This window comes from Toxotes jaculatrix, chromosome 6 (genome assembly GCF_017976425.1).
Source record: "Toxotes jaculatrix isolate fToxJac2 chromosome 6, fToxJac2.pri, whole genome shotgun sequence".
Classification (NCBI taxonomy): Eukaryota; Metazoa; Chordata; class Actinopteri; family Toxotidae; genus Toxotes; species Toxotes jaculatrix.
The window spans coordinates 16,136,848-16,163,084 of NC_054399.1; the positions used below are offsets into that span (position 1 = coordinate 16,136,848).

The 26,237-nt window shown below is 42.2% G+C and overlaps 3 protein-coding genes across 7 annotated transcripts in view; 2 read left to right on the forward strand and 1 right to left on the reverse strand.

The window, feature by feature from the left end:
* The first annotated feature begins 121 nt into the window (after positions 1–121).
* On the forward strand, positions 122–15,365 carry LOC121183002 (regulator of nonsense transcripts 1). 3 transcript variants are annotated; one of them, XM_041039753.1, is made up of 24 exons: positions 122–484; positions 858–1,000; positions 2,309–2,398; positions 2,908–3,075; positions 3,979–4,159; positions 4,380–4,541; positions 4,862–4,988; positions 5,262–5,360; positions 5,562–5,670; positions 5,883–6,042; positions 6,182–6,300; positions 6,429–6,593; positions 7,140–7,254; positions 7,660–7,803; positions 8,230–8,443; positions 8,580–8,697; positions 9,006–9,162; positions 9,424–9,566; positions 9,881–10,055; positions 10,388–10,469; positions 10,638–10,802; positions 11,154–11,374; positions 11,859–11,981; positions 12,466–15,365. In XM_041039753.1, the coding sequence occupies exons 1-23, from the start codon at positions 314–316 to the stop codon at positions 11,976–11,978; spliced, it is 3,348 nt and encodes a 1,115-aa protein (XP_040895687.1). In that variant the 5' UTR covers positions 122–313; the 3' UTR covers positions 11,979–11,981; positions 12,466–15,365. The 3 variants fall into 3 exon arrangements, with proteins under 3 accessions (XP_040895687.1, XP_040895685.1, XP_040895686.1); XM_041039751.1 differs by having other exon boundaries at positions 4,862–4,949; XM_041039752.1 differs by having other exon boundaries at positions 4,862–4,946.
* A 4-nt stretch (positions 15,366–15,369) lies between these two features.
* On the reverse strand, positions 15,370–20,882 carry ddx49 (DEAD (Asp-Glu-Ala-Asp) box polypeptide 49). Its single transcript, XM_041039754.1, has 13 exons — positions 20,640–20,882; positions 20,313–20,436; positions 19,999–20,084; positions 19,699–19,820; positions 19,273–19,460; positions 18,053–18,193; positions 17,679–17,754; positions 17,130–17,206; positions 16,874–16,971; positions 16,713–16,787; positions 16,429–16,517; positions 16,130–16,201; positions 15,370–15,644 (listed from the first exon to the last, which is right to left on the reverse strand). Exons 1-13 carry the CDS (start codon positions 20,752–20,754, stop codon positions 15,468–15,470), a joined length of 1,440 nt encoding a protein of 479 aa, XP_040895688.1. The 5' UTR covers positions 20,755–20,882; the 3' UTR covers positions 15,370–15,467.
* A 3,523-nt stretch (positions 20,883–24,405) lies between these two features.
* The window catches only part of LOC121183048 (homer protein homolog 3-like), a 47,272-nt gene continuing 45,440 nt past the window's right edge, over positions 24,406–26,237 (forward strand). For all 3 annotated transcript variants that reach the window (XM_041039873.1, XM_041039874.1, XM_041039875.1), the window contains exon 1: positions 24,406–24,823. Coding sequence is in view for 1 of the 3 variants with exons in the window: in XM_041039875.1 (XP_040895809.1) it covers positions 24,819–24,823 (5 nt within the window). In the remaining 2 variants the exon portion in view is untranslated. The remainder of the gene's footprint in view (positions 24,824–26,237) is intronic.

The window sequence follows — 26,237 nt, forward strand, 5'->3', positions numbered from 1 at the left end:
TATGATTCTGTTTTGATTCCTGGAAAAAACATCAGAGTGAGAGCTCTTCCTTTGTGGTGCTCTGTCTCTGATCTACAGCCCACAGTTGTAAACGTCACACGTTGAGCGGCGCAGCGAGTCCGTCGCCGTCTCTGTTGGACCTGCTGGAGCTTTCGAGGTTCTGATCTGTTCCATTTTTTTTTGTTTGGGTTCAAATCCAGACTCTCCGCTTCGGTCTCTGAATCGGTTATTGATAAACAAATACCGAGAGGATTTAGTTCATCTACAAGCAAACACCGGAAATCGTTCAGTAAAGCGAAAGTTGAGAGTCGAGATGAGTGTGGAGGCGTACGGGCCGAGCTCCCAGACCCTCACCTTCTTAGACACCGAGGAAGCGGAGTTGCTCGGAGCGGATACCCAGGGCTCCGAGTACGATTTCACCGATTTCACCCTACCCAGCCAAACGCAAACTCAAGGCCAGACCCAGAGCCAACTGGACAGCCAGGTATGATGATTTTCATTTTACAGGAAGGCACGATAAAGCGCGGTTTACTGATGCTAGCGGCAGTTAGCTAACCTGCTAGCCAACTATTCGTGGATGCAGCGTTACCTAGCTTCACGTTAGCTAGCCGTTCTCATTAGCTCACTGCTAGCTAAAGAGACCGTTAACTAAACTCCTAAAGTAATGTTAGTTGTCTTAGAACGTTTGTTTTAAACTATTCAGAGTCACAGATGCAATTGTAATTACCAAAGTTAAACGCCAAGAGCAGTGACAACCTGTCAACTTATAGTTAACGAATTGAATTTTCCGCGCCCCAGCCGCTAGTTGCTAATCGTTAGCATTCAGTTTGTTTGGTAAACCTTGTGTTGTTCTGTAGGTAAATGGTCCTGATGAGGGTCTTCACAACGGTGGAGTGGATGACTCCGTGGCCAAAGCCAGTCAGCTGCTGGCCGAGCTCAACTTTGAGGAGGATGAAGAAGACACGTACTACACCAAAGACCTGCCTTTGCACGCATGCAGGTACGCTGACAGGAGTTGCACCATGCTAGAACGTGCCTTCACTGTACAGTAGTAATGCAACAGTCCTGCAATAAATCCTCCCGTCAGGTAGGTTAAAATGTTCAGTTTGCTCAGAGGGGTTGATCCGACAGCAAGATGATTTTAAAGGATGTATTATGTGCTGCTTTTGAATTGTATTGCACTGTATAGAGAGGTGTTTCTATTATTCCTTGCTACCTTAACTGATATAAATGGGGTGGACAATATTATAGAAACACTTGTCTTTTGTAACGCCAACACAGTTCAATAGCACCACAAATTACAGCCTCTAAAATGACCATAAAGCTGAATCCGCTTCTTTCTAACATAGGTTCAATACAGGCTGAACACAATAACCTTCACGAAGGTAGGACTTATTTACAGGACTGGGGACTATAACTGCATAAGTTTTAGGTAGGTGTACCTAACAAACTGCCAACTGAGTGTAGACTACTGAGGAAATAGTTACACTGCATTAGTGAGTGTGTGTGTGTTTTTTTCGATGATTACACAGTACATTTTTAATAGTAATTAGTTTCTCTGTGGTCATTGATGTTGCACACCACAAGCAACATTTAGCATTCACCATCCTGTATAACAGTTACTACTTTTCTGATAAGCAGAGTATGAAGTCAAAGCTTTAACTGTAGTGCTCATGCAAAACTTGCATATATCCTTAACTATCCTTAACATATCCTTAATCCTAAACGTATATGTTAAAGCAGCAACTAGCGATAATTTACTATATTTATGAATCATTATTTTTATCAATCTATAAATAATTTTGTCTGTACAGTGTGAAAAAATTCTCTGTATTCTCTTATAATTTTCCACAGGCCAAACCAGCGTCTAGTAATGTTTTGTTTTGTCCCAGCAATAGTCCAGAACCTAAAGATATTCAGTTTCCTATATAGCATATGACAGAGAAAACCAGAAAATCCTCACATTTGAGAAGTTTGTATACCGGAAGTTAGATTTTCCAGGCATAAATCAGGTTTATTTTAATTGCAAGTTACCAAACAGTACTTTTGGGCAAACATCAGGTTGACAACATCAACAACAACTGACTCTTAGAAATTATACCAGGAGTGTGCAAGAGTCCTGCCTGTATGGAAAGTGCATGGCCCCATTAAATTTCATTGTTAATTTTGAACTTTTTTCAAAACACACACCATATGCTAACTTCTCTTACACTGACAGATATTTTACCTGTGCAGTGGCAGGTTCCTGGTCTTGTGCGGTATTACTGCAGTAATTACGACGCTGTTTTGATTGTTGTTTTTCTCTCAGCTACTGTGGTATCCACGATCCAGCATGCGTGGTGTACTGCAATACCAGCAAGAAGTGGTTCTGTAATGGACGTGGCAACACATCTGGCAGGTGTGTAATGAATTCCTCTTCAACTGACTATCGTCCCATAGATAGAAGTGTCAGAACATAAAGCTATTGAGATAGACAGGAACTTTTTTTTTTTTTTTTTTAAATCTGAAAAAAAAAACTAAAAGACTGCAACAGGTGTTTTTTTTTTTTTTTTTTTTTTTTTAAGTATTAAAGTTTTTTTGTCATTAAACATTTGGAGCTGTCACCCTCATCACTGTCAGTCCCAGCTTTGGACACACAGGTGATGTTAAATGTGTATGAAGAGAGCCTTTTCATTGTATTTGCATCAGTAGGACACCATGTTTAACTAACAAAGTTTAGACTAGCCTATTTATGATGTTTCTTTAACACTGTGAAATGGTCTGTCCTGTTTTTCTACTGGAAGTCAATATACTGTTTAAACTATCAATAGCTTTCTGCTGCAGAGCTACCACGACAAGTGTCCCAGAGATTGAAGTGTGTCTGACTTTTTTTTCTTAATCATCTGACTCCCAATATCTTACTCCCAGCCACATTGTGAACCACTTGGTGAGAGCCAAATGCAAAGAGGTGACGCTGCATAAAGATGGGCCGCTGGGTGAGACAGTGCTGGAGTGTTACAACTGTGGCTGTCGCAACGTCTTCCTCCTGGGCTTCATCCCAGCCAAGGCTGATTCTGTGGTGGTGTTACTCTGCAGGTAAGTGCTGGGAGGGCAGCAGCTATGAACACAGACCGAATGTCCAGTAACCAGGGCCCACAAATCCAGTATATACGATCAAGAGTGTCCTTTAGGACAGCTCTGAACCTCTCATTATAAGCTGCTCTAGAGTATGAACTGAAAGCAAAACATGCAAATATTTTCTGTGAAACAGTTTTTCATGAAGTTGTTCAGGTTTCAGTCCTTACTTTGGATGAGTTGTTTCGCACCCTGAAATACCCGAATAGTCAGCCAGATGGGAAAGTAACTAGCTTATGAATGTTTCTGACAGCAGAACAAAGCTTTGCCTCGTCTGTAATAGACAATGAAAACTTGAACATGTTAATGAAGGCAAGATGTATGAATTAAAGTGAGATTAAACAAATGACAATGATAAAATACTGTTAAATATATGTATAATTTTTAATTGGCCAGGGTGGTTTTATCACTAAAAACGAGAACCTGATCTATAATCCTTAAATTTGGTTAAGATATGGACTGAGCAGAAATTTGTGTGATATTATGTTAATATATCTTTGAGCTAGTTAGAAGAAGAGAAGCTTGCACTGATTTAATATCACATTAATTCATTAATTTATCACATTAATTCAACAACTGTTGGATCCCCAACCTCCACCGAAATGTGAGTTCACTCAGACAGAAGCCATTAGTTAGTTAACAAGTCTGCATCTGTTGCTTAGAGAAATCCCCGCTAATGTCCACAAAGCTTTCACAAGTTCTAGCTGCTCTGTTGCAATTAATTTGTCCCTTTCTATGTCCATATGCATACAATAAACCCGACTGTGAGAAAGCAGAAAAATGGATAATAATCTGATTACTGCAAAATCCCACATGAAGGATAAGCTAAGTTTCTGTCTTTCTGAACCTTGTATCTGCATGCAGGCAGCCATGTGCCAGCCAGAGTAGCTTAAAAGACATCAACTGGGACAGCTCGCAGTGGCAGCCACTGATCCAGGATCGCTGCTTTTTGTCCTGGCTGGTGAAGATCCCATCAGAGCAGGAGCAGCTTCGAGCACGTCAAATCACCGCCCAGCAGATCAACAAGCTGGAGGAGCTCTGGAAGGTATGCATCTGACATGCTCGGAGGCTTTCTCTCAAGGGTAACTTGTTCAGAGTATCGCTGTCACCAGAAAAATGCAAACTTCATAGGCTTAAAGGCTGTCAATAACAGTTGCTTAGCAGGATTGGTATCAACTTGTTGAATACTGGTTAAGAGCCATCTGGATTAAGTATGTGTAATGTAACTTATACAGGGTTGATAGTTGCCTTGATTTTACTCACAGGACAATCCCACTGCCACCTTGGAGGACCTCGAGAAACCTGGCGTGGATGAGGAACCCCAGCATGTGCTGCTGCGCTACGAGGATGCCTACCAGTACCAAAACATCTTTGGCCCTTTGGTCAAACTGGAGGCTGACTACGACAAGAAGCTTAAGGAGTCCCAGGTACCTGAGCTCCATTTCTGAGTTGGAGACTGTAACTTACAGAATGGTGTTTTTCATTCTTAAATGTCCACAGTCATCTACATTTAGATCTCATTTTAGGTGACATGAAAACACTCTTCAACAACCCATTAAGGTTATTTTATTCTTGTGCAGTGATCACACTGGACAGGTAAAATAGAGGCACATGATGCATTTTTCCCCACTGCAGCTGTGACTGAGACCACACTGAGATGCTTCACAGTGATGTGATATTATTCAAATGACCTATTAATTATTAGTTGATGATATATTTATTTATCTATTTTTTGTTTCTTTTACAGACCCAAGACAATATAACAGTCAGGTGGGACCTGGGGCTGAATAAAAAGCGGATTGCCTATTTCACACTGCCCAAGACGGATTCAGGTGGTAATTCTCTGAGCTTGCCTTCCTCTCCATGGTTCCGTGGTGCAGATAGAGCCCCTCCCCACCCCCCCTTCAGTCCTCAAAATTGCACGCATCCTCCCCCAACCCTGCATCTTTTGGTGGCATGTGTGCTTGGTTTTATTCTTGCCTCTGTTTTGTTTTTTGTTTTTGTTTTTTGTAGTAGAGTTTTGTGGTGATTTGTAGGTGCACGGTACTGTGTCATTTGGTTTGTGAACATCGTTTACCCTCCTTAGTGTATCTGTGGGTCATTTTGAGCATAGAAGGGTTTCTAACGTGTCCTTTTATCAATCCCAGATATGCGGCTGATGCAAGGTGATGAAATCTGCCTGCGATACAAGGGAGACCTGGCCCCACTGTGGAAAGGCATTGGACATGTCATCAAAGTCCCTGACAGTATCCTTTACGCTGTTAGCAGTTGATTATCCATTGCATTACGGCTCCCTCAAGTCTGACTCACTACACTGGCACCAATCCCAGATGGCAGGGCACAGTCTAACTGTAAAAGGCTAACAGACATCATAGCCCCATCCAACTCCATTTAGTAGACATATATTGCAGATAATTCTGGACGACCTTAACAGCCTGTGTTTAAAGACTATGGGGATGAAATTGCCATCGAGTTGCGGAGCAGTGTTGGGGCTCCTGTGGAAATCCCCCACAACTTCCAGGTGGACTTTGTGTGGAAGTCCACTTCCTTTGACAGGTAAGCTGAAATCCCTCAAATTCCAGATTAGACAGGTATATGTAATGTTACTGCTCTCTAAATGCACAGTGTTACTGCACATTTGTATTTGGTGTTAATCTTTCATTTCTGACATTTGTAAAGTAAAGGTGTCACATGCATATTTACTCTTGGTAAGGACAGAGATTCCCAATAAGTGATAATGACTGACATTTGTGTCTGTTTTGCTGCAGGATGCAAAGCGCCCTGAAGACGTTTGCAGTGGACGAGACCTCCGTGTCTGGCTACATTTACCACAAACTGCTGGGCCATGAGGTGGAGGATGTCACCATCAAGTGCCAGCTGCCAAAGCGCTTCACTGCTCAGGGCCTGCCTGACCTCAATCACTCACAGGTCAGACGTCACTAAACAGAATCCCTCTGAGTCCTGTTATTATTTTGTCATTCATTTTCCTCTTATGTTTTCAAGACATGAAAACATCACAGCAGGTGAAAGTAAGAATTGTGTTTTTGGCTTTTACTGTTGTGTTCAGGTGTACGCTGTGAAGACAGTGCTGCAGAGGCCGCTCAGTCTGATTCAGGGTCCTCCCGGTACTGGGAAGACTGTCACTTCTGCCACTATCGTTTACCACCTGTCCCGACAGGGCAACGGGTAAGACAGAGTTTTATAGTCACATAAAATCCAGGAATGTTACAATTTTTGTTATTCCAGGAACTGTATGTTACCTAACAGGTCATCTATTAACCCTCTATGATGCGTATGTTGTGTGTCTCCTGCAGCCCAGTTCTGGTGTGTGCTCCCAGTAACATTGCTGTGGACCAGTTGACCGAGAAGATCGACAAGACTGGGCTGAAGGTTGTCAGGCTGTGTGCCAAGAGCAGGGAGGCCATCGAGTCACCAGTGTCTTTTCTGGCTCTGCACAATCAGATCAGCAACATGGACAGGTCAGTGGCATGTAGGGAAATGAAGTCCTCTGGACACCTGAACCAAAGTCATTATTGTTTGTTTCTTTCCATGCAACTATCTGTGTAACATCAATGTGCACACAGATAGTGTGCAATATTTGTGTACTATAGTCACTCAACTCAACAATCTCCATCTCATATTTATCTATTTATGTATGTATGTATATTTTATTTTTTTACAGCAGCTATTTTCTTGTTTCTTAGTTTAGTCTCTTAGTTATTCTACCTTATTTAATCTTGTTCTGGCCATATTGGTCTCTTACTTATATCTTACTTTCACTTACTGTACTGTACCCCTGCTGTGCTAAATGCAATTTCCCCACTGAGGGACTAATAAAGGATTCTTTTATCTTATCTTATCTTTGCGTATAAACCAACCTCATGGCCAAAAATTCTTCCACATTGTTCTTGTGTCACTTCAGATTTCATCAGGTTTCAATACTTCACAGCATTGTTGTGTAAACTACCACTGTGAATTTATTCAGGGTTCTCTATAGTCAACCTGACATGTCTTTGTCTCTGTAGTATGCCGGAGCTTCAGAAACTACAGCAGCTGAAGGATGAGACCGGTGAGCTGTCGTCTGCTGATGAGAAACGCTACAGGGCTTTGAAACGCACCGCTGAGAGGGAGCTGCTCATGGTGAGGAGGAGCGTGTTGTTAGACACTGTTAGAGTGTTAGACCAAAACAGTTTAAGGCTGAAACTCTCAGTTTACAGAGAGGCCGGCTACAGATTTTCAGTAGTAGTCAAAACTCATTCTGAACTTGTTGATTATTGTTATTATTGAGCATCTGTATTGAGTGTTGTGATAAATAGGAAGCTTGTCATTAGTCTTGATTTTTTTTTCTTCTGTTCTCATCTGTGTTCTTTACTTTGTTGGAAACAACACAGATCTGAGTTTGTAATATCAGTATAGAGACAGCACCAGCTGACACAATGATTTATCATCTTAATCACAGCAGAAGACCACCTTGTGTTTGCCCCGTGCATCCTGCCTCCCTTTTCTGTTTGAGGATTGTAAATTATCTTCCTCTTTGTTATCCAGAATGCCGATGTGATCTGCTGCACCTGTGTCGGGGCTGGAGACCCCCGCCTGGCCAAAATGCAGTTCCGTTCCATCCTGATTGATGAGAGCACCCAGGCCACGGAGCCAGAGTGTATGGTGCCTGTGGTGTTGGGAGCCAAGCAGGTATGCACAGTGTTTGGCCGAGACAACTTATAACGTTGGAAATGTCAACAGTACATTGTTTAGACAGATTATTGGTTTGGTGATATTTAATCTAAACATCTGTTGTGGGCTGTGTGATTTTGGGTAATTCTTTTCATTCCAGCAGTGAATGAAAAAAACTTTTAAACACCCTAGGAACTTTTAGTGCTCTCTGCTGAAATCATGGAATCAATGGCATCGTGATTTGGATATAATAACACATCAATAACAAAATAGAAAAGTGTAGGAACGCGAGCAGCTTGTACTGATAGCATATATCACAATTGTTTTAAATTCTTTGGCTAGAAATATGAATTATATCTGTTAATACATACAAGATGATGTGTGCTTATTATGCAGTTATTTTACCCCACTTTACACTTGTGTGACTCATATTCCTTCCCCCAGCTCATTCTGGTGGGTGACCACTGCCAGTTGGGTCCTGTGGTGATGTGTAAGAAGGCAGCTAAGGCAGGTCTGTCCCAGTCCCTGTTTGAACGCTTGGTGGTTCTGGGGATCCGGCCAATCCGCCTGCAGGTCCAGTACCGTATGCACCCGGCTCTCAGTGCCTTCCCCTCCAACATCTTCTATGAGGGCTCCCTGCAGAATGGTGTCACTGCAGGTTTGTCAAGATTCAGCAGTTCATCTTCTGGTTTGGGCAAATTAATGTTCATTTTGGGTGGTACATTACCAGGTAAAAAGATCTACAGGCTAATCTAAAGACCAAAAACATAATACATTTTCCTTGTTCTCCTCAGCTGACCGCATTAAGAAAGGCTTTGACTTCCAGTGGCCACAGCCGGACAAACCCATGTTCTTCTATGTGACTCAGGGCCAGGAGGAGATTGCCAGCTCTGGAACTTCTTACCTCAACAGGTAATTTTCTTGGGTCGCTTTGCATGATTGATTTAAATTCATTCATAACATACAAAATGCATGGATTACAAGTGGACAGGGAAGGGCTTGCTGAAGACACTCTAACACTCTAACCTTCACATCAAAAACACGATGACAAGCTTATACAATATAGTTACAAGATATATTTCCCTCATGAAGTATTTTTTTTCTTCTACTTTAGCAGTGCAGTGAAAGTTGTGTCAGCATCACTTAAACCAATTAGCAACTTCAGCATGTGCAAAATCTGATTAATTTGAGAGTTTAAATTCCCTGCTGATGTTTTAAAGGACGGAGGCTGCCAACGTAGAGAAGATCACCACCAGGCTGCTGAAAGCTGGAGCCAAACCCGACCAAATCGGTATCATCACCCCGTACGAGGGTCAGCGCTCTTACCTGGTCCAGTACATGCAGTTCAGCGGCTCCCTGCACACCAAGCTCTATCAGGTACCACACATATCTGAGAAGATAATTGAATTATATTTTCGATTCAAAATAATGTCAGTTGGGCAAAAATGTAACTAGCTTGGGCTTCTATGACTTGGTCAAAGGAAACTCAGGAGCTGAAAGTACATTAAGATTCAACTTTAGGCGTTACTGTAGTATTACTGAGGTTTTCATTGCTTTCTCTTTGTAACTGGACAAATTTGTCCTCTTGCTCTTACAATGCAATCTCCTCTTCCCCCTTTGTGTCACGTTCCCTTGTAGCAAGTGGAAATTGCCAGTGTGGACGCTTTCCAGGGCAGAGAAAAGGACTTCATCATCCTTTCTTGTGTTCGTGCCAACGAGCATCAGGGCATCGGCTTCCTGAATGACCCTCGTCGTCTCAACGTGGCACTGACCAGAGCCAAGTAAGAACCTTAACGAAACTGTTAAAAGAAAAGGAATCACGTTGGATAAAGCTGACACACAGACAGCTCACTAGTTTATGATCATGCAGCTCAGTAAAACTCAGCTGTTGAATACTTTATTGCTTTATTGTAAATTGCTGCAGTGTGACCAGCAACAGAGTCCAGTCTGTAATAATCTTGACAGTTTTGCAGGTGTTTCTAGCAGGAATAATCCGACCACTGACATTTCTGTACACAAAAACTTCCGGCAGATTAATTTGAAAGATGATGTCATGACAAATGTGTGTGTGTGTGTGTGTGTGTTTTGTATGAAGGTATGGCGTGATCATCGTGGGGAACCCCAAGGCCCTCTCTAAGCAACCGCTGTGGAACAACCTGCTGAACAACTACAAGGAGCAGAAGGTCCTGGTGGAGGGGCCCCTCAACAACCTAAGGGAGAGTCTCATGCAGTTCAGCAAGCCCCGCAAGTTGGTCAACACCATCAACCCTGTGAGTAGAACCAACCAAGCGCTACTATCATGCTGTGGAGACAAACATCATAAGACACAATGGCAAACTGATACTAACGAAGCTGTTAGGAAGAGGATTTGTTCTTCTGTCTTCCTCATCCCTTATTTAGTATTTATTACATTTTTAACTTTTTAAGCAAAAGTTCCATCCCCTCAAATGTGAATACTTGCTGTTGACAGGGAATTGTTAAAGGTGGTTAATTGAGAAACTTGGCAGATGATTAATCTACAATTAAAACAATTGATAGTTGCAGCCTTAATTCTGTGAAGTATGTAATGGTACTTAATGGCGACTGTGTTTTCTTTTTCCAGGGGGGACGTTTTATGAGTACTGCGATGTACGATGCCCGTGAGGCCCTCATCCCTGGCTCTGCCTATGACCGCAGCAATGCTGGTAATTATTTATTATTTATTTATTATTATTATTGATTTCTGCAGTATGCTATGGTGGTTCAAATTAGCAATCAATGACAAATTCTTTTACTAACAAGCTGTGTTTAGAGTCCAGCAAAACCAGGCTTGCCTAGTCTTGACATGAGCCTTGTTCTGTGTTCTTTTTCAGCTGGACGTCCATCCAACATGTACTTTCAAACTCATGACCAGATTGGGATGATTGGGGCAGGCCCCGGTCATATGGCGGCCATGAATATCCCCATACCTTTCAACCTGGTGATGCCACCAATGCCTCCGCCCAGTTACCTGGGTCAGACCAACGGTCCTGCTGCAGGTAAAGCGCAGCACTGAAATAACCTGCTGAACCACCTTGTAAAGTGAAAGTGTACAAACTCTGTTCCAGTTCTTTAGAAGAAAAAGGTAGTTCAACCATGCTACAGGAGAATATCCCATAATGCAAGGTTTATCAGAGTCCAATGGAGACAAATGCTATGTGCAACGAACTCGAGGTAAAAAGAGCTGACAATCCACATGTCAAGTTACAGGGATGGAAACCCTGTAACATCCCAAGCTTCACTTGCTGGGCTTCCTCTTCCATTTAGTGTAAATAATATATCATGACCATAGAACAATGGTCCTGGTCTGATCATGACCTTCTTCTTCCTCTTTTTTTTTCCCCTTCAAGGTCGTGGTGCTATGAAGGGTAAGCCTGGGCGTGGCGGGCGGCAGAGGGGCCGTGGCTCTGGAAACCAGGGTGCCAGTCAGGGTAACGGACCGAACAGCCAGGCGAGCCAGGATGGAGCCTCTCAGTCCTTCTCCCAGGGGCCACTGACACAGGGCTACATCTCCATGAGCCAGCCCTCTCAGATGAGCCAGCCTGGCCTCTCCCAGCCAGAACTCTCCCAGGTAACACATCACTGTTACTTAATGAGGATTTATCAAATATGTCGAATGTGTTCATGATAATTATGTCTGATTATTATCTCACATATCTTTGCATCATAGCTCGGTGTAGATCATTGCTTGCTCATCATATACTTCATATTGTGTGAGGAACTGTCTTTATCTATAAGAAGGCTTATTAGAAAGTTATTTTCAAGCCCTGCCCCTAACCCTTGTTTAGTTGAATGTTGATTTTGATCTTGACAGATTTTGTAAGGTGAGTGTCCAATTTCTGGATTTAAAAAGTTGAATATGTTCTTCGTTTGTATAGTGCATAGAACATAATATTTTTTACTTCTTAGTTTTACTGGAATCTAGTAAATCAAGTAAAACGATAAACCTGGAAAGGTTTGCATCAGAAAAGGTGAATGTGTCCTAAAGGTGGAGGGAAATCTCCTGTGTCTGAAGATGTCTGCTGTAATGCTGTTTCTGTCCTCTTGTTCTCCAGGACAGCTACCTGGGCGATGAGTTCAAGTCCCAGATCGACGTGGCTTTGTCCCAGGACTCGACTTACCAGGGTGAACGTGCATACCAGCATGGCGGGGTGACTGGACTGTCACAGTACTAAAGTGTAAGCACATAAATGGTGTCTTTAGCTGCAGTGTAGCATATTGCTTTCTTCATAAGAACTTCACACTGAAGCTTTCAGTGTGAAGTTATCATGTCTCTTTCTTTTGACTGACTTTGTGCAGTGCCACAGGCTCCAGGTGTATCTTCAGTGGTTTTGGCAGATTTAAAGGTTCTGATCATATGCTTCATATTGTTTTGATAAGTTGACATAGCCACCAGCTAACAAAAACCTGGATGAAGTTACTTAAGCTCAAAGAACACCTCAGTGATGCTCAGAGTATCACATTTGTGACATTTATGCCTGTCGTCCATGAATCAGAAGCTATGGGACATTTGAAAATGTTATTTGGCTGTAATAAGTGTTTAATTTTTAACCTTCCAGGAGGCTAAAAACAGTAGGAAGAGCTCTTCCAGCTGTTTTAACGTTTTAATTTTCTTCACAAGCTTTGAAGAAAATCTTATCGACCCTGCTTTGTGTCTTGCAGGATGCCTGAAGAAGGGAGCTAGGCTTGAGCTGAGCTTAGTTCATCAGCTTTTTAATCTGGGAAATAATAAAAACATAAAATGGATACCTGTTTTCCTCTGCTACAACCGAAGCACCACCGAGTGAAAGCGACGGGATAGCGAAACCAAACCAATGACCAGCGAGAGAAATAAAAGGGTAGAAGAAGAAGAGGGCACGAACAGATGGGCAGGGAGATGGCAAGAGAGGCCGAGTGAACAAGCGAGAGGCAGGGACCGATGCCCGTGCAAAGTGAAGGAGGGAAGTCGAGACGATGGCGGCGTGTGGTCGAGCTGCCGAGGGAAACAGGAGAGATCCGAGCGGTCTCTCGTGGGAATCCAAATGAGGCTCAACTCCCAACAAAATAATCCACCCAACCCACTTCACCTCACCGCCCCCAGGAAAGCATGGAGAGCTCCTGAAGTTTTTACACTCAACTTAAGAGGAGGATCGAAGCCTTCCAGCTGAATTTAAAGAACTAGCTCTCCAAACCTGGACGGACATGGTTGCAGAAAGCCTTCAAACACAGGCAACACAGAATCCCCACGCTATTGGTTGTTCAACCTGTATGACGTCCCGGGCTTTTTTGAATTAGGTTTATCATGGGAGGAGAGCGGCACCAACAATCATTTACTGGGCCCAAAAACCTCAGCAGCCTCTGAAAGAAGCAGCAGTCGACACACCCTCCCAGAGAGGAAATACAAACACGGTTTCTGTGCTTGAGTCTGATATTAAAGAGCCTTGAATTGAAATACCTTTCATTTGCCTTGAGAACCACTGGCTCATTCACAAGGTCTTTTAATGGGCTGGTTTCGACCACACGTCAGTGGTGGAGTGGCACAGGGATTTCAGACTGTTTTTTCAAGGCATGAGGCGCGAATCCCACCGATATCGTGATCATCGTGGGACAGTTTTTCTTCTCTGAAGTACCTTTCTTATCACAGAGCACAAAATTGCAAAAAAGTCATTGAAACTATCAAACATGACCAGCATTGAATATCAAACTCAGTGTCATTTGAAGTTTCAGCAAAGGCTTTTCCTTATTTTAATCTTTTGAAAGCAGGGGTTGTTGATGACCGGCTGTGCTTCATGACCAGATGTCTTTTTTTTTTTTTTTTTTTTTTTTTTAAACACTCTGTGTATGCTTAGATTGGCAAATGCTTGAATGCTTTGCATTGAGCGATTCCTCAGGGGATTGTGGACTGTCCACACTCATCACACAAATCCCTGCTTGAGGTGAAAGAAACCAAACAAGAGGGGGAAAGGAGGATCATAGCTGTCGAGGCTTACAGGCGATTGTGGCAATCAATCCACCACCAGGTAAGGAGTAGAAAAGGAAGGTGGCTGAGGAAGAGAAGGATTTGAGAGTTTCCACATCTGGAAAACAAGTTCAAGTCATTACAAGGGTTAAAATGTTAGAGGGATACATGTGGCTTGAGGACTTTTCAGCCACAGATTTGACTCTCTGTCATTTCACACAGAGCATTTTGATATTGTGAATGTTCCCTGACTGTATAGCCATGCTGATGGCCATATTACCCTGCCACACAGAGCCGTGTCTGAGCAGTGACCAAAATCTGATAATCACAGGTTGGAAAAATTCTGACTATGAAGGAAATCTGTCCCAAACTCTTAACTACACCTGTAATTTCAAAATCTTTGTTATCTGAAATAATGCTTTGTGTGGATTAAAATGCCACTTTATCCCAGTTACACCACAGTGGAAATGCCATCAGTACTGATAAGATGATGGCAAGGAGATACATGGAAAGTGAATGAGAAACCTGAATCAGTGCCTAGAACCAATAACCTTCAGATAAACAGCTGCAGAATAAGCATGAATGTAGTTGAAATCAAACTACCAGCATATAAAAACCTTCTGGACACCAGAGGGCTCAAGAAACCCACAGAAAAAGGATTGTTTTGTTTTTTTGTTTTTTGTTTTTTTATAAAAATCAGGCCAGGTAATGATGAGGTCAGTGAGTTTTGCAGCTAGGTTGTGTAAAGGATGGGCTGATGAAAAAAGCCACCTTCCTTCTCTGTGGAGTAAAACAAATGGAGGCTGGTAGACTTTCTTACGTGGACTTCTGATTTGTATAAAGCTGTTTTGCCCTTATTATGTATTCTTTGTAGAGTTCCTCTCAAGATTTATTCAGCTCCTAATCCCCCTTCCTGGAGAACTGTGAACCAGAACCCTGAGTTGATCCAAACTTTGCTTTTGTCAGATGATTTGCAGCTTTGTGCGTCATTCTGTAGCCATTCTGTGCAGCTTTACTCAAATCTGTTTTGTGTTTTTTTTGTAGCAACTTGCTGACAACAGGAATGAGGCGTCCGCCATTTCCTTTCATTAGAGTTTTGTATCTTCTCCTCAATTTGTCCAAGGAATTGTAGTTTTGTAAACTCTTCCAGGAAAGATGCTTTCTGAACAGTAAGAATGTACTCCACCGCTGTTTCTCATTTCAGCAGACGTGCGAGTAGACGTCACCATGTTTGACTTAGAGATAGTTGTTTTGCTGACGTGTAAATCTTTCATTTGTGCGGTGAACTACACATACCAACCCGTTCCACTGAACTCCTCTGACATGTTATAGCTTTAAAAACCTGCTGCCGTAATGTTGTTGCTTTGATGTTTTTCCATCTACTGAGCCACAATTAATTGCCACATGTGCAGTGATCATTGAAGACGTGTTTCAGTTGTAGATTAGCTGTTAAACATTTGCATCCAAACCCTTGATTCTCTACATCAGCAGGCAGAGATTAAATTAATGGACTAGAGATCTCAGTGTGATGTAAATACCTATTTCAAACAATCTTATTTGCAGTGAAGTTTCATCACATGTTGATTCCCTTGTTAAACTGAATCAATAAAGGCTGTCAACTTGAGCAGTTCTTTTTATGGTATGAAATTTATTCGCGGACAGATATGAAAATATTACACATATTGCACAGTAATCAAACTAGTATATACACGAGTATGAGCAGTTTTCACGCTGTTGCCTGCGCTGCTTTTTTCTTTTTCATCTGTTTCCTCTTCATCAGTTTCTTTTTCAGCTGTCCACGTTTCTGTCTCTGAATGTTCTCCTGGATTTTCTGTTTGAACTTCTTCTTCTGGCTCCTGATCTTCTCCAGCTCAGCTTTCCTCTTCGCCTCCAGGTCTGGATCCTGATCCCAAATCAGCCACAGGACATTTTAAGCATTTTGTTAAACCAGTTTCCTAATGCACAGCTGGACAAGCATCATCTAAAATCAGAAGTTCTTATACCACTGTAGTTTGTTTGAGATAAATTTTGCTACGCTGGACAAAAGTGAAGATTATATATGTTAAATATATTATTATTTTAGCATTAGAAACTTTAATTTTGTGCGTTTCTTGAACTGCATGGGTAGATAACAGCCTTGTAGTGCACCAATAAGACTCTTTAGGTAACCCAATCTCCAGTTTCCCTACAATTAAGACCAAATGTTATTGTTCTTTACATGATAGTTCCTCTAGGAAATCACAGGGACCTATGGGACCTGTAAAATAACCTGAACTTGACCTTTTCGTTGCTTCATATTTTTAGTGTTCACACATTAAACTTTACTTTGCTAAAATGTGCCAAAAACAGACCAATGTTTTAGTTGTTAATTAACAGAAATGAACTTGCCTTCCCCTCCAAGATCAGCTGCTTCCTCTTGTTGATTTCCTTTTTCTCGTCAAAGTCTGTTGACTCGAGTTTCTGCAAGACAGAGAGGAGGTTACCATCAAAACCTTACATCCATCATGAGGCAAGATCACAGTTTGAGAAGTATAAATATCCATGACTGGAGTATAGTTTTTTTTAAGAAAACAAGGGGAAAAGCTTTTAAAGTAGGGATTTAAATTTTTAGTCTGGAACACTGGAAACATTCAGCAACACCAAGAAGTGAGATAATGAGAGAATATGAAGAGAAGGGACATCCATACTATTTCACACTCCCGTCTGGTCACGTTGACCTGTGTAAGGATCTTCAGGACTTCTTTCTCCTCCACAGGATATTCCTTCAGCTTTGTCTCTGTCCAAACACAAGAGACCATGATGTGTAATTAAACCAGACTCAGAACACACACACCTGGACCTGGGCAGAAACTAGTGTTTGTGAAGCCACCTGAGACAAGGATTTTTCAGGAGCCTGGTAGATGGCAGAGGCCATGTAATTGCAATATCAGCCATCTTAATACTGTGGAAGTCAATCCTGTGAACCACTTACGAATCTGTTCCTCGATGGAGTGGACCAGGTGGATGTCGTACTGTGTCACCAGTGTGATGGACACGCCGTTTCTCCCTGCACAGGAGGAAAACTTGGTCACGTATGAGCTGCATTCGTTTTTGACTTGTAATGCAGAACTTAAAGAGTAAAGTTTACTGTACCTGCTCTTGCTGTTCGTCCGACTCTGTGGATGTAGATCTTGGGAAGGCCGGGGGTGTTGTGGTTAATGACGACCTGGACAGTTGGAATATCCAAACCCCTGAGGGTCAGAAATAACAGAAAGGATGTCAAAGTCAGTCTACAGCTGCCTCTATAAATGCTCTCAGGGTACTTTAATAAGAATTGACATTATTTTGTTAGAGACTAAATCAACTATTAAATGGGTTTGAAATGCAGCAGCTTAGCAGAGCCTCTTACCTGGCAGCTACATCCGTCGCAATCAGGATTTTGTAGACACTGGCCTTGAACTTGGCGAGATTTGCAAATCGTTGTCGCTGGAGAAGATAAAGAGCTGTCGTTTATTCTGCAGCCCCATTCATCTGGTTTAATCTGCTTTAATCCCTTACACTAGCTGTTTCTGTATTATTGCCAGGGCTTTCTGCTCACTTCACGTTTCTGTCTTTGTCCCTTTAATTGGACGAACATGATTTCCACATCCAGCATGAGCTCGGCGAGAAGATCTGACGAGTGGCGATAAAGGACACGTCACCGTGTTGGAGGAAATCTCTGTTATCACCTTTCTCAAAACAAAGTCACACTATTTGTATGTGCAAACTTAACCGACCAGTTAAAAACAGACTCGGTCTCCTTCAGCTGTCATTCCTCCAGCAGGGTGATGTCTCCCTCATAACCCTAAACAAAACATCCTCCAGCAGGTCTTTATTACTGAAATTTACTTCTGGATGCTTTTTTTTTTTTTTTAGTTTAGAGCTCTGAAAATAACTTTGTGAGCTGCACATGTTTCACCTGTTTCATCATGGAGTGCAGGGAGATTGTTGGAAAGTTAAGTTCCCGCAGCATCATGGTGAGGATTTGGCAGTTCCTGAGGGGAAAAAACAAAACAAACCTTGTTGGTATTTTGTGAGAAGAAATGTGATTTTTCAAGTGAACAACACCAAATCAATACCCTTGGCACCTGGTCACACTCAGATTTACATTTCAAAGACATAAAAAAAATCTTGTTAGCCTCTTCATATATTTAACAATAAAAGCCAAAAAGGTACATTCTTTTTAATTCAGTATAAAGGCTGAAAGGCTTTCAATAGAAACTGTGCATTACTGTCATTAGATTGCACAGGAGCAGATGTATATGGTCTCTAAATATCTTCTGGGCTTCTTACTTGCAGGTGTTGGTGAAGATGATGATGGACCAGTCGTCGTGCTCATCGGTGAACGTCTGGATCAGGTGGACCAGGTAGGCGTCTTTCACCTTCTCCGGAGTGAGGATGTACCTCTGGTCCAGCTCCTCCACTGTTCGTGTCCTGTTAGCCACAATGAGGATTCACTCTTCTTTGTACATTCTGAACTCAGTCATCAATGATTGAATAATGGTTTAGGAATATTTATAGTCTCTCTGTATTTATACTCACAATAGTGACTATATCAGGATGACCTAATATTCAACACAACACAGATTAAAAAAAAAAAAACAACAGTATCTGTGCTGTGGTCATGTTCAGCCAGATGAAAACTGCCCAAATCAGGAAAGGGGTCAAATCACTAACTTGATTCCACAACACAAACCAAATTTAACTGAGCCATGTAAGATCCTCTGATAAGAGAAGTAAACACAAATAATGAATGAACAGGAGTGCATTCATCCCAGTGCAGGTCAGGCAAGTTCAAATTTAACAGCCAGACAAGTTGCACTCAGCTGCTGTTATCAATACAGCTATTAGTTATCATTATTATTATGACAAGAGTCAAAGAAGTTGTTCTATCTTGTTTTGGAAAAACTGCAGAGCAACTCTCCTGTAAACAGCTTTATGGTGGATTCACACTGCCTCTGCTGAAGCTGGTACAGGTTCGTCACTTTCTCTATTCCATATCGCAACTTTCCATGAAATCTCTGCGCTAGTTTGAAACTGCTATCTATGCATATGTGAATCCTGTAAATGGCCTGAACAGTAGTCGATCCTGCAGAATACTCAGTCAACCACACTGAACATTTTGTCTCCCGTTATTTGCATGACTGTTCCTTACATCAAAAGGCATTCGTGCAAAAGATGCACTTCAGTCATTAGCTGCGCATCAGATCAGATTCAAACTGAGTTTCTGAGCTGCTGCTCCTGTTTCAAAAATAACTCACAGGATCCCAGGCAAAGAATGCATCTGAAATGAGGGACAGATGGTTTACTAATCGTGGCCCTGACTGTTCTTTAAGATAGACTAATATGTGCAAATAGAAGGCATGCTCCTCTGCACACAAAGTTTAAGACAGCAGCAATCTCCTGCGATGTTGTCCAGACAAAACTGTACCTGTATAGTCTTTCTATCTTCTCCATGGCTGACACTGTGCTAAATATTCCTGCCAACAGCCTGAGAACAGCAGGTTACTCACTCTGACGTGCACTCCCAGAAGAAAGGTTTGTTCATGGCGATGCTCTTCAGCTCCTGTAGTGTGTCGGTGAGTGTGGCGCTGAAAAGCAGCGTCTGCCGCTTGGCCGGTAAAATCCCCAGGATCACCTCCAGGTCTTTGGTGAAGTCAGTACAGCCCTGCTCCAACAGCCGGTCCGCTTCGTCCAAAATCTGATAAACACACAAAACGCTGAGTTACAAACTGCATGAGTGAGTAGAAAAGTATTCTCAACTGTCCAAATGTGACCCTCATTATTTTTATGGGTGAACAGTAAGAATTATAAAAAAAAAAAAAAAAATAGCTCAGTAATGTCTAAGGCTGTCTTAAGAAGTTTGCATCTTTTTGACATAGCTGCTTATTCACAGTTTAGAAAATATATGTGTTAAAGAAGAAAACTCCTGAACTTACCAAGAACTTGATCTTGCTCATGCTGAAAGTGTTGGAACTGCGAATGTGATCAGCCAGCCGACCTGGTGTCGCTACGACCACATGTGGCTTGTTGGACAGCTCCAGGGCCTGGCTCACCATGTCTGTAAGTAACACAGCAGAGACAACATCAGCACACAGGAGAGATCAGACCGAATTAACTGGCAGAAATAATCTTGCAGTGAGCAGCTATAATTCTCCCCACTTTTTAGCCATGGTGGTTGTGTTGTAGCTGCTGAATGAACAGAGAGTAAAGCTGCCTGCAGTGATGTATGGACTTACCCATACCACCGACGATAATACAGTCCCGCAGGCCCAGAGGCTTCCCCAAGACTCGAAACTGCTCAGCGATCTGATAGGCCAGCTCCCTGCATGACATTATATTTAAAACATTTTCAGCTGAAAATATGGGTGTATTGAATTAATACATGTGAATGTATTAAACTGATATCTCACAATGCTCTTTAGTTTAGCTTAAGTTTCAGTAACATACATTATAGGTTTGATGGAAACAGGAAACATGATCTTTGTGAATGCATCGGATGTGTAAGTGCACGTGTGTCCAAACTATCTCTCTGACAATACACAGCACTGACCTGGTAGGAGTGAGCACCAGGCAGTAGATCCCATATGGGTCCTCTGACAGCTTCTGCAGCACTGGCAGCACAAACGCTGCTGTCTTCCCACTTCCAGTCTTGGCACAGCCCATACAGTCCCGACCTGTGTGACAATAATAGAATCTCTCAAAACAAAGTAAATAGTTCTAAAAACTAAATTTTACTATAAATATAAGCATGTCGGCACATTTAATATACGCCGAAAACAACATTGATGCTTTTAATACTTAGCTTCTTCCAGTGGCTTTAGAATTAAAAATTAGCCTGGTGATTTCCAGCCTGAAGATTTAATACAGCCCGTCTTACCTTCTAGGATTGCTGGCATGCAGTTTTCCTGGACCGGGGTGGGTTTGTTGATTCCCAGCTGTTTACACTGCTTGATCAGCCAGTCCGAGAGTCCCAGCGACGAAAAGTCACCCATGTCTGATTTCTCTAGTTCCTCGGGGCTTAGAGACTGCTTCTGTGTACACTATATAACAAAACAATTGCGAAAATACTCTATTTTGATGTTGAGTAAACCATCCTCGTGTGTTACATCAACGGTCGCTCTTTTACTACGTAAACGCCGCGACGTCCTTCTCTTCCTCTGTGGTTTGGGTAGAGTGGAAGTGCGTGTTGCAGCCCTCTGCTGGTCAAACATCTGTGTACGCTGACATACTGTTATCGCCATCACCGTATTCATTCATACATAAGCCTTCCCCATAGTTTTAATTACATGGCTCGGTGTTTTATAGAGGTTGGTGTATAGGTACGTCTTGTCTGTAGAGCCCTGACACCTCATATATCAAAGTTAGGGTAACTTGAAAGTCTGTTGTCTATTTTATCAACCCACCTGAAGTCCTGGGGTGGAAATGAGCTGTGCACCGCTCCTTACAACCCCGCCACCATCTCTCTGTGCGTTGTGAATATATTCTGCACAATCAAGCATGCAAATTAAACAGACCATGCACCATGTGAGCACAACATTAAAATTAAATAAAGTAGGTATTAAAACTAGTTTTTAGGTCCCAGGGTCCTTCTACAAGACCAGGCCTCAAGGTAACAATTCTGGATCTATAGGATCTTGTCATTACAAATTCAGTTGATATTGTAATTTAATGCTGTATAGGAATCAAATCAACCAGCCACAGATTATTCACACACTGGAGCTTTTGGGAAACGTTCCAGCTCTGCCCAGCTGGTAATCTGGCCTTGTTCAGAGCTAATGGGTCACAAATTATGGTGCACCCAGATAAACACAACTGTCCACAGTACTCTAAATCTGATCTGGCTTTGTTTATTCCTCCCATCAATGCTAAATTCTAAATCTGGATGGATTTAAATGATAAGTTTTTGTGCTTTGTTTTTGCTTGGTAATAAAATTAAGTAAATGTCAGTTCCACCTTGTTCACTCCAAACCTCCATATTTATTGATTTCCTTATTGATTTGATGTTTATGCTTCTTTTTTAACTGATGATCTAAATTCACATTACAGCCTAGATACTGGATCTTTCCCATCATTCATAGGAGACACTAATGAACTAATTTTTTTCCTTCCTGAAACTGTCAACAGAAATACAGGATATATGCTGTTTCATACAAAGTATCTACAGAGTAACCTGGAGGACAGGGTGGACGAAGACATCACTGCTGCACCATCATGGATGAGTCTTCAGGAAGTCATTCGTGATGACACCACTATAGCACCACTACTCCTAACATACTTTAATGCACTTTTGCATTTCTAAACAGAATGAAAAGCAACATGCTGAATGTTGCTCTATCCATGTCTGGTTTTATTTTTTCCAAATGCCGTATTAACAAAGTGAAACAATGCAGTGCTATGCCGGTAAAAAAAATTCTGATGCGTTTATGCGATTATTTATATGATGTGTTTGTAGGTTGGTCGAGACATCGGCACTGCATTCATGAACCATGATGTCAGAAGATTGAAAACATGGATGCCAAAGGAACCTGTTCATGTCTCAGTTTCTTTCATTCAATGCTTAACTGCTACACTCACAACCTGAATGTCAGAGCTGACAATAAGCATGTGAGCAGTTAAAGACAAATGTGTTTTCAACTATTTTATTATTTCACACTAAATAAAACGGGCTTGCTGTTCACTGTGATTGATTCCCTGTCCCAAGCAACTGTCATGTCTCTGCAGGTGTCTCTGTGGTCATACAGGAACCTTCACCCTTTCAGAGGCTGCTCATATCAGGATGGTGAGTGATTTAAATAGGGATAAATATCTTTAAATCTAAAGACATTTTCTTTCTTTCTTTCTTTCTCCAAACTAAAGTCAAGTTTATTTGTAAATGGAAACCATTTAATCTTTGATTCTATGTCTAGATTCTATTTCCAGTGCAGACGATGCCTTGATTGTCACATCATGCAGGTTTTTGTCTTTCTGTTCCACCTGCCACAGTGTGTGTGAAGAAGGTATTCTGACTTTAATTTAGCCACAGCTTGACTGGGGAGTGAGAAAAATCTTTACCATGAAGGCCCATCTGTGTCTGCACACTGGGCTGCCAGAGGTGATTAATGCCCTCTGTGTTAAAGGCAGAGGCCTGGAGGTTCAGCTCTGTCCTGCCCAGTCCATCCAGCTGCGAAGCAAACTGTCTCAGAAGTGTCTTTCTAAACGAACACGAGGGTAGTTTGCATGTATGGCAGAGATCTGATGTTCCTTGCTGCCTCCCTGCAGCACAGAGGAGCAGTCAGCTGCACTGCTGTAACAGGCCACTGAGCAGCATGATTAATGCACAGGAGCTGCTCCCATCGCTCTTCCACTACATTTGATGCTCCACTCTCCCATGTTCAGCCCATATTCATGCAAATAAGTGTTTTCTTTTAAATCAGCGGTGACTCCAAATCAAGACTTCAGTGAATTAATGAGGTGAAAAGCAGCTCTTCTAAGCGTGTTGTCAGTGATTTTCACCAATTTTATAAGGAAGGCTGTGAAGCTCTAATAAGGAGAAAGAAATGGGAGAAATATCTTCGTGTTCTTTTCTTTTCTATTCTTTTTTAACCAATTAGCAACTCCATGAAAGTTTTACACTTTCCGAAACCCATTTTAAACTGCCTTAACATCATTAAAAACCAGAATCCTACCCTAGTCGTTGTGGCATTCATTGTATTCGTTTTATATGTTTGAGGTCAATGCAGTATTCAGTAAACCTTTAACAATTTCATATCTAAAATGTGTATACGTGTGAATTCTTACATATGCTTTTGACAAAACATGTCAAGTTAGATTTGAAAAGAAATGGGAGGATTTGGTTTTCAAAAAAATCACGTGTAGAGACGGTTCAGGAGTTCAAAACATGATTACCGAGCTTATCCATTAAAGTGCCAAGGATTTTAGAAACAGGTTTGATGTTTCAAGAGTCTTCTGTCACACATGTGCAGTGTTAATCAGTGAGGTGATTTTCAGTGAGATGAACACACTTGATGACCTAATTATTGCTATGAAATATGCTCCAGTGCATAATGATTAAATTGTATGAATAAACAATATCCCTGTAAGAGCTCGATGTAAACGTAGTACAGCAGGTTTATTGAGCTTTATGTTATTTTTACAGTCGGATTTCCAGTTTTATAATTTTTCCTTTTCCATCATCAGGAAGATATTTAACGTTTCCATTTGATTTTAGACATCATAGTGTTAGGATTGCTATAGGCCTATAGCTCTTCTTAACTACTTTATTCTGAATAATATCTGCTATATGGTGAGATCACCGCAGACGGCGGGTGCAGGATTGCACTGTGCTGATCTGATTATTTGCAGAAGCTTTTGTTGTAAACAGCCATTTGGCTTCTGTTCTTCGACCAGTCATTTTAGATGTTTCAAGCTTTTATCACGGTGTACCTCATAAACGCGCACTGAGGGGGCTTTTAACACTGTCCGCAGGGCATTTCCACATATTATATTTCACATTTTGACATTTAAGAGGAAAGTGGGAATCAGGAGTAGGAGGGGCTGCTTTGTAGTTTCCATCGTGGCCACCAGGCGGCGCTACAGAAGCTCCACTGTCCCACCGAGAGAGTTGAATGGGATCCCAGTGTGATCTGGCACAGAGGCGGGAGGGGAGCACAGCACAAGCACTGGAGGAGGTTTGAGCCAAAAGTACTCTGCCGCCCGACTTTTATCGACATTCCTCGGTCTGTCCGTCTCGCAGAGCGAAGCCAAACGGTTCACAGTGCGTAATTACGCACGCGGACACACGACAGATCCGCGGTGTTGCTCGCCGTGGACACCGGCGGACAAAGGAAGGCAAGCAGGCTGGAGTACAACAACTGACTTGTGAGGAGCGGAGTACTGTTGGAGGGGAAACGGGGGACTCTGGAGTCGGAAGTGATTAGTCTTTTTTTTTCCCCCAGAAATGTAACTTACGTCCAGGAATTCAGGGAAGAGAAGAATCAGTTTGGACGCCGAGGAGAGAAGGACAGATAGAGTTACTGAGTGGAATCCTACCACAAACCAGCATCCAGATCCTCGGAGCATGGGGTAAGTTAGAGATTTGTGTCTGAAATGAAACAGTTTGTTCGCTCCTGATGTCTGGAAGTGATTTGTTCAAATGGCTAAATGCGTAGAAAGTGAACTTTGTGGTGACTTGCGAGGATTTTCTGAGCGTGTGGCGGTTTGATCGGCCAAACAGCAGAATTTCTTTGCTTTTTAAAGCATTTTGGAGCAGTCGATCAGAATCTGTTCACACGTGACACTGCGTTGTTTTCTCTGTTTGCATTCTGATAGATATTACTGAGGGTGAAAAAATCCGTTATTTGTGAACCGTAGAGCTTGACCTAGTTTCATCAGAAGTCAGATGTCCGTTCACACCTGGATGACAACTGTGACCGCGAGAAGGTCGAGTTTACATATTGAGAGGTTTTGGCCGTTTTACGTTTAACTCGCTGGCTGGTTTGTTTAAAACTGATTGTGATATATTTGTGGTCGTGAAAACACACAAACAGAGGTCACTCATGCATCCCTCAGTAATTGCAGTTTCCTGTTCTCCGTTCCTCTGCTGTTTGCATCAGCCACACACACACACACACACACACACACACACACACACACACACACACACACACACACACACACACACACGTACATACACACACACACAGAGCATGGAGCTTGGGCCACTTCCAGGCCGATTGTTTTGCAGGGGGATTCTGGGAGGGTTTGCTTTGGAAGCTCCTTGTGTCAAGCTGTGCTCAGTCTCATTAGCTGTGTGTATGTGTGTGTGATGAATTATACATGCAGGCTTTCAGCTTGATTCAAACACACCTGAACCCTCCTCACATTACCAGAGTCCTTGCTGTCAGTCTCCACCCCTAGGTTAGTTTTGTGACACTTAGGATCACAATATGTGATGTCATGCTATACATTTTACTCTCTGAAGATAACATTGGTTACTTATGAAGGTGTGGAGTTGGAATGTCACAGTTTTGCAGAGCAGTAAAACCACACAGTGATGCAGCATAATTTTGGTACTCGCGGTGTAATTGCCCAAATTGCATCGACAGCTGCATCCCAAATCAGCGGGTGGATCCCTCAGAGGACGCTTTCCATGGCAGCGTGTCCTTTGACTGTCCTTAAGGCCCGACTGATCCCATGCATCCTCTTTGGATGAGACTCAGGAACTGGTGGTGTGTTCAGGAGGCCCTCAAAATTCAATGTCAATTTTCCAAATGTAAAGTCGCTGGAGTTTTCCCACTATGCATAACTGGCAAACTCTCTCTCAGTCTTGTTCCACGTTTCAAATGTACAAGGACTGAAGAACTTTCAGACAAACTATTTGAGAAATGACTGCAGCCAGTTGTCAGTGGTCACAGTTTTGAACAGATGGGTCTTTGAGCAACTTTTTACTTCACCCTTAGATGTAACCTTCCATTCTCCATCATATGGAGACTGTTCG

Excerpts from the sequence above, each read along its gene's own strand:
- ddx49 (XM_041039754.1), bottom strand. The coding sequence starts at position 20,754 with ATGGGTGACTTTTCGTCGCTGGGACTCTCGGACTGGCTGATCAAGCAG. Across the intron at positions 17,755-18,052 it reads ATCTTCACCAACACCTGCAA|GAACTGCCAAATCCTCACCA; the intron begins GTAAGAAGCCCA and ends TTTTCCCCTCAG. Across the intron at positions 16,518-16,712 it reads CTCCATCGAGGAACAGATTC|AGACAAAGCTGAAGGAATAT; the intron begins GTAAGTGGTTCA and ends GTGTTTGGACAG.
- LOC121183002 (XM_041039753.1), top strand. The coding sequence starts at position 314 with ATGAGTGTGGAGGCGTACGGGCCGAGCTCCCAGACCCTCACCTTCTTA. Across the intron at positions 5,671-5,882 it reads AAGTCCACTTCCTTTGACAG|GATGCAAAGCGCCCTGAAGA; the intron begins GTAAGCTGAAAT and ends GTTTTGCTGCAG. Across the intron at positions 10,056-10,387 it reads TGGTCAACACCATCAACCCT|GGGGGACGTTTTATGAGTAC; the intron begins GTGAGTAGAACC and ends TTCTTTTTCCAG.